The following is a 16,734-nucleotide window of genomic DNA, read 5'->3' as shown; positions in this document are numbered from 1 at the left end:
AATGCTAAGAGCAAGTAAGATGTCCTCTCCTTCCTTGTATGGCAACATCCATCTGTTCCTAAATGGTGCCATTACAGAGCCCTCACAAACATCCTGACCCCTCCCTCCCTTCCTCCATCCCTCCCTCCCTCTTACCTCCTCCCTACCTCCTCCCATACTCCTCCAAACCACCGTGTGAGAGAGGAGGACATCAGAGCTGAGGTCCAGCCTGTCTCTGACAGTGGCAGGCCCCTCCTGGAGTAAAGGACAGCCTGAACCACACTACGGATGTCACGGTCACGTGAGTCTATGCCCTCAGCCGCCCCTCCAGGTCCACGTCCAGCCAAGCACTCTCGCAACCAGCTGTGTATTGTTTACGGGAGCCTTTGTATAAAACGCTGACTGTGTGTCACTTCTAAACCCATACGGGTTTCCAGTCCCCACTTCCTCCTTGATGCCATTATGAGTCAGAGGAAATTAAAACCCATCCACAAGCTGGTTCTCTGCCAAACTCTCTTAACCGAGTTTCTCTCTCCCTCTCCGTTTCTTTGAGAAGCCTTTGATGTTGGCTGGGGGGGGGGGGGTTCACCCTCGGTGATGGTAACGAATGATACTTTAAGCGATTCTTTTTTATCCGGCTAGCTTAATGAAAGATTAATGGGTTTGATATTTTCTCTTGTTTATGTTTTATTTAAACAGTAAGTCTAGGTCCTTGGAACCTGTTAAAAGCTGCACGGCTGCTTCTGGAATGATTTTATGGATCAGTGGGTCGTCGTCTCTGCGTGCTGCAAGTTGTCTTCCCGGTCTCACCGTCTTCACGCGGGGGACGTTGACCTTGAGAAACGCGCCCACGGTCTCTCCATGGGAGTGGGAGAGCCGAACACTGTGTGTGCAGACGACTGCAGCAGTCATGCTCCTTGGCTTCCGTTCAGTTCTGAAGGAACTCCATTAGTTGTGTTTGAAAGCATGGGCTCAGAGGATAAAAGGCCCAGGTTTAGTTATTTCTGTCTTCTTCAGTCTTCTTCCTCGATGTCAGGCCTTTCAATGCCTAATCAGTTACAAATGAGATCCTGTTACTTGCTGCGGGTGTTGATTGGATATTTGGTTGTGCGGACTATCTATGATATGTTGGGGTTTCTTCCTGTAAAGAGACAGAGATGACAAGTCACCATGGCAGACAGACACAAATACAACTAACAATCCCAAGTAATTGGATTTACTACCTCTAATACAAAACACCCGTTTAAGGTATTGCTTTCTAATGCATATTATATCACCACTATATTTATACATGTAAGAAAGGCTGTTCTCTAACCTGTCTGTGAACCAGTCTGGTGTTTGATGTGTTGCGTTCCGTAACATAATCCTTAACACAGTAATAGTTTAACTATGACATAAACGCACTTAACCTTAACTTTTCTAATCTCTTTGATGGAAGCTGCAGGTCGGGACATACCAGGGTTTTTTGATGTTCTTTTCCCTGAGTGGGAGGCGAGGGGGGTCAGGAGGAGGGAGAAGGGTGTTGGTTCACATCAGCAGTCTCGGCCGTTGTTTCCTGTTGGCTGGTGCTGGCTCCTTTAATGTGCTCAGAATGCAGGAGTGCAGGATACACATGTGGTATGCGCTGGCAGAAGGGAACTCGTTGGACCGGCACAGGGCAGTACCGGTAGGAGCAGGCGAGGGAGGGATGGAGAGAGAGTTTGTGTGTGTGAGGAAGGGATGGAGAGAGTTTGTGTGTGTGTGTGAGGGAGGGATGGAGAGAGAGAGTTTGTGTGTGTGAGGGAGGGATGGAGAGAGAGAGTTTGTGTGTGTGGGGGAGGGATGGAGAGAGAGAGTTTGTGTGTGTGTGTGTGTGTGTGTGAGGGAGGGATGGAGAGAGAGAGTTTGTGTGTGTGAGGGATGGAGAGAGAGAGTTTGTGTGTGTGTGTGTGTGTGAGGGAGGGATGGAGAGAGAGAGTTTGTGTGTGTGTGTGTGTGTGAGGGAGGGATGGAGAGAGAGAGTTTGTGTGTGTGAGGGAGGGATGGAGAGAGAGAGTTTGTGTGTGTGTGTGTGAGGGAGGGAGGGATGGAGAGAGAGAGTTTGTGTGTGTGAGGGAGGGATGGAGAGAGTTTGTGTGTGTGGGGGAGGGATGGAGAGAGAGAGTTTGTGTGTGGGGGGGAGGGATGGAGAGAGAGAGAGTATGTGTGTGTGAGGGAGGGATGGAGAGAGAGAGTTTGTGTGTGTGGGGGAGGGATGGAGAGAGAGAGTTTGTGTGTGTGAGGGAGGGATGGAGAGAGAGAGTTTGTGTGTGTGGGGGAGGGATGAAGAGAGAGAGTTTGTGTGTGTGGGGGAGGGATGGAGAGAGAGAGTTTGTGTGTGTGGGGGAGGGAGGGAAAGTGTGTGTTCTTTGCACTTTGAGTATGTGCTTGTGTGTGTGTGTGCTTGTGTGTGTGTGTGTGTGCTTGTGTGTGTGTGGGAGGGAACAGTTGATCTCAGAAGGTGGCTTCTGGGTCCTGGCAGGGCCTCCCTGGCCCCGAGGCCCTGCCTCTCTCCTTCTGATTTACGTCTGACGGGTGTAATTACATGGCCCGTCACAGCTCGGCCAGGTTCAGGGAGGGTGAGGCACAGACATGCCCCATCACCTGAGGCACAGACATGCCCCATCACTTGAGGCACAGACATGCCCCATCACCTGAGGCACAGACATGCCCCATCACCTGAGGAGAGACGCTCCCCCCCCCCCCACCCCAGCAGTTTTCAAAAAGGTATCCAGTGGTTAGCTGCTAGTCTCCGTTGAAGCGCTGTCAGAATGCACGTTGGTTTGTGTCTTGCGCTGTTGATGGGGGCGTGGCCCAACATGTTGCGAATATGGGGCTTGTAGTGTAAGTCACAAATGACAATATAAGACGACTTGATAAAAAAAATACTGATGCATTTATTTCAGCTTTATATCATTTCTGTTCAGGAGTTTTTTTTTTGTGCCTTGAGGTTGGGGGGGCTGGCAGGGTGGCCATTCTCTGACCTATGGTGGCCGTGGCCCCCCCTGGCCACCACGTGGCCACGCCCCTGCTTGAAAACTTGAGCGTGTTTGTCTTATCTAACCTACTAAATATGATGACTCCAGTCGATAACTCACAGCATATTCCCATGCTGCTTTTGGGATGTGGGAATCCTCAATCTCAGGGGCTTGTGTTTCTGTGTGTGTTTTGTACGCACATGGGGCTGACCATGATTCACCACACTCTGACGTTCAGCAGAATCCTGTTCCTCTGGAACAGTCTGTGGGTGAAGCAGGGACAGGGGCCAAGAAAATGAAGAAAGAGAGGAAGAAAGAGAGGCTGCGCCCATATGAGTGTGACAAAGTGCTGCCGACTTGATTTGCTCGCCATGACAACGCCGGGCTGTGGGAGGGGGGTGGGGGAGGGGAGTAGGAGACCCCCTGCCTTCTTGGCCCCAGACAATGCAGAGAGGCAAGGCTTTCGTAACCTCGGTGACATCCCTGTTGTGGCCGGGTCAAATCCTTGAATATCAATGAACTGACTCAGTGCCCCTTGTGAAAGTCCTCAAAGGTGTCCGGCCCTCACGAGAGCCCCTCCCAGCTCCCACTGACCTCCTCTGACCTGCTCTTCCACTCACCTCATTCAGCTCCCACGGACACACCTCCGGGGGTAGAGCCGTCCTTAACGGGAGCACATCCATCTCTGTCTCCAGACCCTCCTGTCCCAGTCTTTAGAGACACATGTGCCAGGCGTTTTATTTAGTAGTCTAATATAGTCCTTTCCTCTATAGCCTGTCAAGACCAGGACATAAGCTGTATCTTGTCTTGTGAGTCTGTACTTAAAGGTTTATCGTGTTGTCTGCACCCAAACGAGTGTCGATGGAAAAGCTGTGTTTTACGATGGACTGTTACCACCATGAAATCGAACCCGGACTTTGGGGAAGGGTTCTACAGACGCCGAAGAGAGACACGTTGAGGCGTGGGACGCGAGCGCCCAGCAGCAGCTGTGACGGCGTCCACACGGACGCAGAGCCGGAGATGTCGAGGCTGCGTGCTTGTGTGGGGCTCAGCTCTCAGACGGAGGCTGCAGGGGTCAACAGGCATTCCTCTGGGCCCCTCTTTCTCACTTATGACAGCTGTCGTCCAGACAGATTTTAAGTGGGCCTGGATTTTCCACTCGGGCCAGATAAGTGGGAACTGCACTCCCAACCCCCCTCTCCCCCTCTCCCCCCCTCTCCCAACCCCCCTCTCCCCCCCCCTCTCCCAACACCCCCCGCCTCCCTCCACACACACACTCGCGGTGTAGATAAGTCAGTTCTGCCATCAGCTTCATTACTATTATCAGGCCTCAGGGATCTTGGCCACCGCCGTTGTCCAGGAAAGTATATACCTCCTTGAGCCGTAGCTTGATTACTCAAAGGAACACATGTGCCGTATCCGATACAGGACAAAAACGAAACAATACGACCATTTACCATTCCCCCCCGCCCTTCTTCTGGTTTAAATTACTTCCAGTCTTGTCACATTCTGAATTTTCACTTTGGAGCTGAACGGGACATTGTTTAGTGCTGCAGAGCACTAACACACGTTGCATGTTGTGCGTGCCACTTCATATTAACTCGATGTCTTGGAGGAACAGAGGGCTCTCCGGGGCTCTGTGCGGGATCTGAGGGCCCCAGTTCAAATGAACAAGGAGGACAGAAGCACATATGGTGGCCTGGTAGGGTCAAAACAAGAAGTGACACATCACAGTATAGGTTTACTCTCTGGGAAAAATTACACACTTCATATTGAAGTCATCCAGACATAAGGAATTTCGCTTACAGGGTTTCAGTGTTTCATATTGTGAGATTCTCTCTAGTTTCAATTCCAGCTGTCTCGGGTTGTTTCGATGATTACAACACTAAACTTATGATAAGCTCTAAATGTGTTGCTCTGATAATGATTAGAATACAGTCGTTTTGTACCGTGTCTTTATATTTCCTGTTGGCAAGGCCGAGATGTTTTCCCCAAGTTTGTGTGACAGTTGGTGTGACAGTTGGTTGTGTTGTTTCCTTCGTGAAGCTTCCCCTCTCTGCCGACTGTCTTTGTTAACTCGGTTGAGAGCGTCTTTGAACCGCAGGCTTTGCCGTTCATGAGCCATGCCAGCTCCGCCATCATCCCTCTCCCTCCGTCTCTCCCTCTCTCCCTCCGTCTCTCCCTCCGTCTCTCCCTCTCTCCCTCCGTCTCTCCCTCTCTCCCTCCGTCTCTCCCTCTCTCCCTCCGTCTCTCCCTCTCTCCCTCCGTCTCTCCCTCTCTCCCTCCGTCTCTCCCTCCGTCTCTCCCTCTCTCCCTCCGTCTCTCCCTCTCTCCCTCCGTCTCTCCCTCTCTCCCTCCGTCTCTCCCTCTCTCCCTCCGTCTCTCCCTCTCTCCCTCCGTCTCTCCCTCTCTCCCTCCGTCTCTCCCTCTGTCTCTCCGTCTCTCCCTCCGTCTCTCCCTCTCTCCCTCCGTCTCTCCCTCTCTCCCTCCGTCTCTCCCTCCGTCTCTCCCTCTCTCCCTCCGTCTCTCCCTCTCTCCCTCCGTCTCTCCCTCCGTCTCTCCCTCCGTCTCTCCCTCTCTCCCTCCGTCTCTCCCTCTCTCCCTCCGTCTCTCCCTCTCTCCCTCCGTCTCTCCCTCTCTCCCTCCGTCTCTCCCTCCGTCTCTCCCTCTCTCCCTCCGTCTCTCCCTCTCTCCCTCCGTCTCTCCCTCCGTCTCTCCCTCTCTCCCTCCGTCTCTCCCTCTCTCCCTCCGTCTCTCCGTCTCTCCCTCCGTCTCTCCCTCTCTCCCTCCGTCTCTCCCTCCGTCTCTCCCTCTCTCCCTCCGTCTCTCCCTCTCTCCCTCCGTCTCTCCCTCTATCGCTCTGTTTCTCTCTCTTTCTCTAGCTCTCTCTCACACACACACACACACACACGTACACAGACAGAGATACACACACACACACGGATACACAGGAACACAAACCAGGCACAAACATACTGACAGCCCCCTTGGTGTGCCTGCCCTCCCCATCCTGCACCTCATACCATCAATCCTGTCACTGGCTTGGCAACACGCTCTGAGAGAAGTGCCAGCCACACACACACACACACATAGACACACACATAGACACACCCCCACACACACACACACACACACATACATACATACAGACAAACACACACATACAGACACAGAAACATACCCACACAGACCCAAACACCGTACAAAACAAATACATGTTTTGTAATTATGAAGAGTGTCATATTAGGGAGTGGCCATTCCTGTATGCACTAAAGATGGCAGCCTGATCTGTAACTATGTACGCCTCACAGTCACACACATGCTCACGTGCATATTGTATGCACATGAATGTGTTCCCGCACAGGCAGCCCCTCTTCTCTAAAGTGCAACAATAAGATTCCAGGGTGCAGGAATTCTGATGGGCTGCATTATCCTAGCTCTGTGCTGTGAGGATTAGGAAGGTGGCAGATTAGAGCGTCGCAATCTGGCACAGCTAAATCACCATGGCGAAAACCTTGCTTCTAGCTGACACCAGACTATTCCCATCCCTCTCCACACCCCCAGTCTCCCGTCCCTGGCCTTTGTCGATCCTGCCTGCTTTCAGCCAACCGGGTGCCACGATTATTAATTTTTCAGCTCTCCCATATTTTTCGACAGCACAATATCCATCGGCCATTGTGATCATGGTGAGATCCTCCTCAGCAGAAGGACTCCTCCTCCGTTAGGAAGAGAGATGCATCTGTATGGCTCCCGCCATGTTGGTGGGGTACACCAACATGGTGGGTTAAACCCTCCTGCGATGATGGGGAGAGGGAACCGAAGTAGGCAGGGAATGTCCCAGAGGAAAGAGCGGCGTCGCAGGCGGCGTCGCAGGCGGCAGCATCGCAGGCGGCGTTGTCGCAGGCGGCGTTGTCGCAGGCTGCGGCGTCGTCGCAGGCGGCGTCGTCGCAGGCGGCAGCGTCGCAGGCAGCGTCGCAGGCAGCGTCGCAGACACTGTAGTCACTGTAGGCCCCACGGGCAGAGACATGTAGAGAAAGGGAATTCCTTTCTTTGCTATTGTTTGCTTTCTGCCCGTTTGCTGACCGGCTTCCACACAAAACAGAGACGGATTGAAGCAGAGCAGGAAGAACGACAGACAGACAGAAAGCTTCCAAACTAAACAGAGACGGATTGAGGCAGAGCAGGAAGAACGACAGACAGACACAGACAGACACAGACACAGACACACAGACAGACAGCTTCCAAACTAAACAGAGACGGATTGAGGCAGAGCAGGAAGAACGACAGACAGACACAGACACAGACACAGACAGACATAGACACAGACACAGACACACACAGACACACAGACAGACAGCTTCCAAACTAAACAGAGACGGATTGAAGCAGAGCAGGAAGAACGACAGACAGACACAGACATAGACACACAGACAGACAGGAGGAGAACACAGGCTAAACCCAGCAGTTCTCATGTCTTGTCCGATGTGATTGTATGCACAGTAGTAGCCAACCGGACCACTGAATGTGAGTAGTATCACCGTGCTTCCTTAGAGTGTGCTGTTTGTTTGCAGGGGCTTTTAGACACAAGTCTGTGTGAGTTAACACTCATCGGCCTTGTCCGGGGCATCTGCTGAACAAGCTTGTGAACATATTGCTCTTTCTCTGGGAGCAAGTGGTCATCCAACACCTGTTTGATCAGCCGGGCACCCCATCTGCATGTGAAAACAGGTCCCTGCCTAGTCACACCTTAGACAGCTCTCGTTGTTACCGGATTCTTAAGTCATTACTCTCACCTGTAGCAGGAGGAGGGAAACTGCCAGGGCCGTGACAGCTGCAGTGTAAACAGGAGAGTGTGTGTGTGTGTGTGTGTGTGTGTGTCTGTCTGTCGGCCACTTGTGTGCAGGACTTTGAAGAAAAACTCCACGATGACGTAAGAATGGCCTGGTTTGATACAGGAGTTTGAGCTCTAAATGACATGAGTAAAATTGTGACTTAGTTACATGATATGTTCCTGTTTGCTTTGTGTAAAGCTTATGTGTTAGAAGTATGTATTATTTAATATATCAGTTTAGGCCAGGGACAATTTATTGTCACCTTTTATCCCTTACAGTAAATGTTGTTGAATACAAACAAAGCTTAGTTCTCCAAGTGGCAAATGATTTATGTCGGTGGCAGTTGTTTGATAAGTGGGAGAGATGCCAAAGTCCACCACAAGGATACAACAGGCCTTTTACTCTTGTTTCATCAGGAGCATACATGTCGGGAGACCTCCCCCCCCAGCCACAGCCAAATTCCTTTGTGTGTGCACGTGTTTGTGTGTGTATGCAGACGTGTCTGTGTGTGCGCGTGTGGTAATGGGTCTAAGACACAGTGGAGCAGAGTGCCTCACTCCAAGCAGACAGGCCTGAACTAGTAAACAGGTGCTGCCAGGCCAGCTGAGGACGGGGGGGGGGGGGGGGGGGGGGGGCGTCTCCAGAACGCCTGATCAAAGACACGTCATATCTGCCGCCAGTCAGCCAGACGAGCCTGATTTATGTCACTGTGTCGAGAGTGCCTGATGACTGCTTGCGACAGCGGCAGCCAAAGTGCAGGTATAGAGAAAGGATTCCTCCACACCTTCGCACACAAAGGGGGCGAAGCTACGGTTGAAGATGAGGCAGAAGGATGGGGGGTTTAGTCACCGTGGATAGACTTTTGACGTGCTAGTTACAGACTCAACTGCAGTGATCATGTTTTAGGGCTGCTTTCTCTGTGAATATGCTGCTCGGCTTTTAGAATGAGTCATGAGTACAAGGCTTGCAGCAGGGCCGAGCTGTCACATCAACTGTGTGTTGGTAATATCCAGCCCCACAAAGACACATCATCTCGATTACACAGTGTAAAAGCACTTCCCACATCTGAAAATCCTAACTTGTGGGGGGGAAAAACGCCGTTTTCAATTAAGTCAAGTTGGTATCAAAGGTTTCATGCTTTTTCAACTCAACTGATCACAGGCTCTCTTTTGTCAACACATTACATTTCCTCTACATAGCTGTCTTTTCCATAAATCCATAAATGGTGGGGGGTGAGAGAGGGGGTGGTGGGGGTGAAAGAGGGGGTGGTGGGGGTGAGAGGGGTGGTGGGGGGTGAAAGAGGGGGTGGTGGGGGTGAGAGGGGTGGTGGGGGTGAGAGGGGTGGTGGGGGGTGAGAGAGGGGGTGGTGGGGGTGAGAGGGGTGGTGGGGGGTGAGAGAGGGGGTGGTGTGGGTGAGAGGGGTGGTGGGGGGTGAGAGAGGGGGTGGTGTGGGTGAGAGGGGTGGTGGGGGGTGAGAGAGGGGGTGGTGGGGGTGAGAGGGGTGGTGGGGGGTGAGAGAGGGGGTGGTGTGGGTGAGAGGGGTGGTGGGGGGTGAGAGAGGGGGTGGTGGGGGTGAGAGGGGTGGTGGGGGTGAGAGGGGTGGTGGGGGGTGAGAGAGGGGGTGGTGTGGGTGAGAGGGGTGGTGGGGGGTGAGAGAGGGGGTGGTGGGGGTGAGAGGGGTGGTGGGGGGTGAGAGAGGGGTCTTACAGAGAGGGGCCGTGGTGGGGCTTTGAGATACGGCGATCTGAAGACCCTGAGACACAGTCACATGCCTGCTGCCAGGTTCCCCACTGGGGCAAACAAAACATGCTGTCTAGCATCCCATGGCCAGGGACAACAACTGGGCTATGAGAGTGCCTGTGACAAACACAGTCATGAGCTAATGAGCTCCTTGGCTGATTCACTCGGTGCAGCTCCAAAACAAGATAATGTGCTTGGGAAAACAACATTGCATGGGTTATGTGCAGTCTAATAGTGGTCAGAAACAAGACACAAAGTCATATCATGTTTTTCCCTCTTTTTTTTTTTTAAGTCAGGGATTTATTTATTTATTTTTTGCTGACAGTTTTCTTCTCTTTGCTAACCAACCAAGTATTTCCCTTTGAAAAGAACAGAGTGAGCGAAAGCCAGCTAGCAGAAGCAAGGCCCAGAGGGGGGTGGTAGCTGTCATGTATATTTACAGCCTTCCCAGACACCTTGGGGGCTGTTATCCAGGTGGCCTCTGTTGAAGCTCTCCAAAACACTCACCTATTTTTTTTTTCTTCTTCGCAACACAGAGTATCAATAGACACTGCTTGACTTTGATTCAGCCACAGTGAAGCTGTGAGTCATGTTCTTTTGCACTTCTAAAACAGGTTAGGCTGATGCTGGAACTCGAATGCCCTGAGGGCAAGTGCATATTTACACTCGACCTGCCACAGTATTAGACCTTAGAGAAGCATTCAGAACCTAAAGTACAAAAACCCTGACAGATAATAAAAAAGAAAAGAAAAATCTCCCGTATGCAGTTGTCCAACACCAAAGCTGTGTTTACATTTAGGAACATCGAACTCTTAACACGACAAAGACACAGCCTCTCCCGTTTCCCATTGGGAAAACAGCTGCCGTTGCCTTTACTCACTTTACTCACTTTACTCAATATATCTGAAAGCCATGAAATGGGTTTGCAAGTCTGCACAACTTTAGGGACGCTAATTTACTACTCTGTTCCCACACTGGAACAGTTAAGTTGGGGAGTAAAACCCAGAGGGCCGCCCAGCCCACTCAAGACTCGACTCGTAGTCCTGAGGGGATGTGCTTTAAATTGTTTACTGTGCAGAAGCACTTAACCCCACCCAATCCACTACACTGTCGGATTAACTACTTTGAGTCGATAGCTTTACGCAGCTATGGAAAACTGTCTCAGTCAATACAGAGCTGACAGAAATCCAAGCCAGATGTGTCTTGAAAAATATCAGTGTGTCCTGTGCATGACAAGGGGACGGATGACAGATATTGTGCATTTTGTTTGCAGTCATCTTTCCCTCAAAAAACATTCAAACCGTCTAATCCTGTTTTGAATAGCTGTAAGATGATTGCGTAACCCCCCCCCCCTCCCTAACGAACTCTATCAAACTGATGAAAAGCAATATCACAATGTAAGTCTTATCATAATGTTGAGTTAAAAACGTATGAACCAGACTGATTAAAGGATCGTCTCTATAGGAAAATCGAAGGTAAACTTCAGTTGTTGGAGAGGCTATGTCTGAGTGGATAACATCAGGCTCTTAGTGGCACCTTCAGCACTCTGAACGAGAACAAAAGGTACTAAAATCAAAGGTTCAACATGAAAAATTACATGATTTGATGTACAAATAAGTTGTAAAAGTCTAAACCAGAACCAAAACAAACGTAAATCTTCTTCCGCCTTGTTGTTTATACATGGAACATAGAGAATTTGATATGTTTTAATAGAAAGCGAATATGAAAGACTCGAACTCACAAAATGGTTGAATCTACAATTATAAAAAACTACTTTGTTCATAATCTTTTTGATGTCATCCAACTTTTGTAGTCATCTCTAATAAAAGGCCGCTGAGAAAGAATTGGGTCTCCCCATTATGTTCTACTTTTCCAAAGAAATAGTTTACAGATTGTTCTACTTCCTGTGTGTGGCAAGTGTTGTGGGGCCATTTACATACGCTGATTAGAAAGACTGTCTGAGATTACTAACTTTTTCTACACTTTCTAGAGCTCTATGAATTTCTACACTTTTTGGGGCTCTATGAATTAATCTGCACTCAATTCCACAATTTACAGTGGATTACCTATTTACAGTCTCATGCCAATTCAATGTAATATAGTTAGCCCCCACATTTAATTTGCCACAGATTTAACCATATTACTATGTGCTAGTGACTCATTCACATAATAAACACAACACGCACATCTGTAATATACAATTCCAGTTTCCACCACAAAACTAGAATGTTTTATTAATTTTCTATAAAATATGACATTTAAGAAATATATACAAAAAACAAAAAAAACTCAACCGCCTGTACAAATAACTTTTGCGATGTCTAGTGCTTGTTGATTTATTTATGGCATGAATTAGCTTCACAATAGACAGTCCGTAAGGTCCTGAGTCTCTCTCCACAGCTGCTCTCTCACTTCAGTTCAAACATCTATGACACCGCCTTGATTTCCATTAAAAAAGCCACACAACACTCTAGGCCTCCATCTCTCGCTCCCATTGTCCCGGGAGTCCTTTCATTGTCTGTAATCTGTTGCTACAGTACAAGTGTCTTCGTTTGCCTCTAAAGAAAAACATCTATTGCACATTATTCAAGCAATCCAATGACACAATCCAAATGGTTTATTCCACTTTCTTAGTCTTGGAAAACAAAAAGTTATTTTCTCTATTAAAGTTCTGCAACAGGATGTCTCTGGGAGTAGTCGTTTTTTCCAAACAAAGGCCATCCTCGTAGCTTGAGAGAGATCCAAGGTAAGAACAAATAACACTTGTCACATTGCACAATCTTCAACGAAGTTTGCATAAATTAAACTACGAACAACGTCGTCTCTCTCTCTCTCTCTCTCTCTCTCTCTCTCGGGTTTGAAGTCTGTGGTTTTAGGTACAAGCGCTTTTAGAAGGGTTTTGGCGCACGCACGAGAGAGACGCTTCACACGCACGTGGGCGGTGGCCTGGTAGGCTCGTACTTGCTGTTGTGTCCTTTGAGGGCCGGGTGAGGCTTGAGGTACGGCCCGCTGCTAGCGAACACGCTGGCGGCCTTCCTCCGCGTGTTCTTCCTCAGCTTCCGGCTGAACACGTTCTGCCACGACTGCAGCGTCTTGGAGGTCCAGATCCACATGCCGCTGGTGATGCCCACCACCAGCAGCATGAAGATCTTCACCATGAAGATCTCCACGGCCGGGATGGAGCCCTTCATGACGCACTCCTCCGACTCGGGCCCGCTGCCGCCGCCGTCCACGCACCTCTGCTCGCCAGCCAGGACCTTCCAGTAGTCCATGTTGAGGCGCTCGTAGAAGTAGCAGGCGATGACGCAGGTGGCGGGCACGGTGTACAGGACGGAGAACACCCCGATGCGCACCATCAGCTTCTCCAGCTTGTCCGTGTTCTCGCCCTCCGTCTTCATGATCTTGCGGATGTGGAAGAGCGCCACGAAGCCCGACAGCAGGAAGGAGGTGCCCGCCACGAGGTAGCAGGAGAGAGGGATGAGGACGAACCCCGTCAGGGCCTTCACGTCCATGCTGCCCACGTAGCACACCCCCGTCAGCTCGTCCCCCGCCACCTTCCTCATCACCAGGATCATGATGGTCTTCACCGCCGGGATGGCCCAGGCCGCCAGGTGGAAGTAGCTGCTGTTGGCCTCGATGGCCTCGTGGCCCCACTTCTTCCCGGCCGCCAGGAACCAGGTGAGGGTGAGGACCACCCACCAGATGGATGAGGCCATGCCGAAGTAGTAGAGGATGAGGAAGACGATGGTGCACCCGGTGGACTCCAGGCCCTCCTGGATGATGTACTGGACGCCGCTGTCCCTGTCGCAGGCGATGCTGTCGGCCCCCACGAACAGGCGGATGAGGTAGCCCACCGAGTAGACGCAGTAGGACATGGAGAGGAAGATGATGGGGCGCTCGGGGTATTTGAAGCGCTGGGGGTCGATGAGGAAGGTGAGCACGGTGAAGGAGCTGGAGACGAAGCAGAGGATGGACCACACGGCCATCCAGACCAGGGAGAACTGCTTGTCTCCCTGGCTCCAGTACACGTCCACTTTGGGGTAACACTTGGGGGCGCACGACTCGCTCTTCTGGACGTAGTGGAACTTGCCGGGGTTGCTGCATGTTTCCTTGCTGCTGCTGTCTTTCGTGTGGAGGTCCTGGCCGCTAAGGGGCCTTTGGGGCCGGAAGTCGGGGGTCTGGGTGTGCGACCCTCTCGGGGACTCGTCCGAGCCGTTGTTGGGGGCCTCCATGCAGAGGTTGTTGGGGTCGTTTTTGGTGGGTAGCCTGGAGCAGTCGAGGGATTCGGGCCAGTGGAAGTTAAACTGCTCCATGATGGGGGAACACTTGAGCCTGGCCTGCTCGCACATCACCCTGCAGGCCGGGATAGGGGTGGACACCTGCTCCGTGCACATGGGAGCGTACAGCGAGCACAGGAAGAACTTCAGGTGGCTGTGACATCCGAACTCTATCAACGGAGCGAACTCGTGCAACTTTATGGCGGCCTCGTTCTGGTCCTCGTGCCCCATTAGATTGGGCATCCTGGTCATGTTGTAGCCAATGTCTTTACACAAGGGGATGACTATATGTTGGCATCTCCCTTCTCCTGGCCGGTCTGGGTCGATGGAGCTAATGGCTGAGCAGCTGCTGCTAAGGCAGAGCAGCAGATAGATAAGGCTCCGCGTGGCAGAGGAATTCATTCTCCGTTCTTTAATCTCTCTGGTAAAGAACAGTTGGAAATGCTCGCCTTAAAGGACAACGCAGAAATTGCGTTTCCCCTGGCAAATTAAGATGCTGTAACACGCTGTGTTTATGTCCATGAATGTGACAAAAAAAAAGTTGAACGGTGAAACCTTAGAATAGTTGGTGAAAGGACCGGCATTTAGTAAGTATTCCGAAAATGTAATGGTTCCAGGTTATGTGCGCTCACCACAAAGTCCATGGTTTGAAAATTATATTCAGTTTTCTCCCGAATAATCCAAAAAAGGAGACACGTCTGGCTGTTGTTCCGTGGATGATTAATTATACGTCCTTTACTTTAAGTAAATTATAAAGTCTTGCGATCATCACATTCAACTTCTTTCAATGCGCGTAAAGACAACCACATATACCGAGATATCCCGTTGCTGTTCGGCAGCTCAAAATCAACCACTCGGCAAAAACTTTAATATTTACCAACTCAAATAATTGCTGTCCGTAAGGGTTTGTGCGCATGGTAAAAAAAAAACAGCGAAAAAAGGGGAAATCTAGATGTGCGTGATCACATCAGTTAAATGTGTTTTCTAATTCCCCTCCGGAGACAAAGTCAATTCTACTGGTTGGTGTGGCAGCAGTGCTCGTCTGAGCTAGTACTCGCCACCGTCCTGGACTAACCTGCCAAAAGATCCGCCTTCAAAGACAGCTACTTTGCATAAGAAAGATGAAACTGACACGGTGATTATGTTCAAATCGCGCGGAACAGCCTGTGGACGAACCATCACTGCATTTAAGAGGGTGATCACAGTATAGTTCCTTTGGTCATTTGTTCGCTTCCAAACCAAAACTTTGTCCAAAAGTAAGAACATGTAACTCGTTCCAGCGCAGGTTTACAGGCACCAAACGTTGCCAAAGAAAACCAAAGGGATTCAGAGGCGCACCAATCGAGATATGTCCCTTTCTCTGCCACAACTGACAATTTTCACGCTTCGTTCATTGTGGTAAGGGAGTAAGCAGAGTTTTTCTCTCCAAAATTCCCTTTGCCCCCTTTTCTGTAGTAAAGTGTAGTGAGTTAACACGCTGAAAAAAAGCAGGCTACCACAGGGGCGGTTTGTCAGTTATAATCTCTATTGAAGTTACACAATTTTGAACAATAATTGGTGCATAGAACAGTATTTACATGGCAGTTGTTGAATTAAATTACCGGTGGATATAATATGTTCCTCATTAGAGCAACAGAAGATTATAGATACAGCTGTAAATATATTATATAAGTGTGCTGTACTCCAGACAATCTACATGATATTTAACAGATAGGCTGGTGACTCAGTTGTTTATTTTTAGATACTAAGTCACCATTAAGCTTGAATTTTCCCTCTAATCCTAACAGTCTCAGATACCATGATACTATAAATATATATGTATATATACTGTTTGCCATCAAACAATCTTCAATGTAGCATCAATAACAGCTTGATTGTCATTGTAAATAGTTTATGACTTTTACATTAGAATAGGACCATGATTCAGAGGATTACTGAATTTATTTCATCTTATTAAAATAAGATGACGTAAAAAAATAAGATAAAATACCATCTTGGCACGCCACCTTCATATTTTCTTTTCTTCACTTTGTCTTTTGTTTTAACTACAGATCACTCTCTGAGTGGAGACAAAAGATGAGCTATCAAGACTGTGGCTGCTGCCAAGTCTAGTACTGTATGTGACAGGGAGGTGTGGTTCCTCCACTGTGTCTGAGACACCAGATCCTCCCTGGCCAACTCACATTACCTTGTAAACGTCCGCTGCTGTGAGAGTTATACTGGCTACGGTTTCCATAACGACTGAAAAGCCCGGATCACAAGTAAACAGAGATGCTTTTAGTACATTTTCTTTTACAAGAGTAAAAAAAAAAAAAGTGCTTTAAAAAGTATTTAAGAAATGTGCCCATGCCAGATGAGATACATGGCACCAGCGTGTCTAAATGGTTTAGCCTTGCATATCTCTCTGGTGTCATTTCAGCTGTCGCTGCTCAACGGGATGAACATGAACATGAATACATGCAGGATATGAATACGTTCATTATAAACACGATGCCCTCTCACCCCCCTTTACGATCTACAAGCACATACCTGTTAGCTAGCTGTCTACCAGACACCATTTTCAATGGGATTTTACTGTAGAGAGGGACACTTACTACTCTAATGCCTCATGTGTTTTTACCCTCACAATGGCTCTGGCAAACAGAACAGCTCACAGGCCCGATCAGTCTCCCTTCCTCTTAGGGATCCTTAAATTGTAACTGATGCTGGTAGTAGAAAAAGGTGACAGTTTTAATGTTGACATAAATGATTTGATATGTTTATGTTCCCAGGCCGCGGGAGTCGTGCGTGCTTCTCTTTCTGATCACCCGGCGTTCAAGAAACCCCCTTCTGGCACATTCTAAAGCAAACATCCATCCTCATTCTCTACCGCTCTTGTTTCATGACACACCGACAAGATACCATTGTCAC

General features: G+C 49.5%; 1 protein-coding gene across 1 annotated transcript; it reads right to left on the bottom strand.

Annotated features, from left to right (window-relative positions):
- Nucleotides 1–12,464: 12,464 nt before the first annotated feature.
- fzd10 (frizzled class receptor 10) lies at nt 12,465–14,697 on the bottom strand. Its single transcript, XM_067231157.1, has one exon. It carries the CDS (start codon nt 14,224–14,226, stop codon nt 12,472–12,474), a length of 1,755 nt encoding a protein of 584 aa, XP_067087258.1. The 5' UTR covers nt 14,227–14,697; the 3' UTR covers nt 12,465–12,471.
- Nucleotides 14,698–16,734: the final 2,037 nt, after the last annotated feature.

The sequence above is a fragment of the Osmerus mordax genome, chromosome 28 (genome assembly GCF_038355195.1).
Source record: "Osmerus mordax isolate fOsmMor3 chromosome 28, fOsmMor3.pri, whole genome shotgun sequence".
Classification (NCBI taxonomy): domain Eukaryota; kingdom Metazoa; phylum Chordata; class Actinopteri; order Osmeriformes; family Osmeridae; genus Osmerus; species Osmerus mordax.
This window is presented reverse-complemented; position numbering and strand designations above follow the sequence as displayed.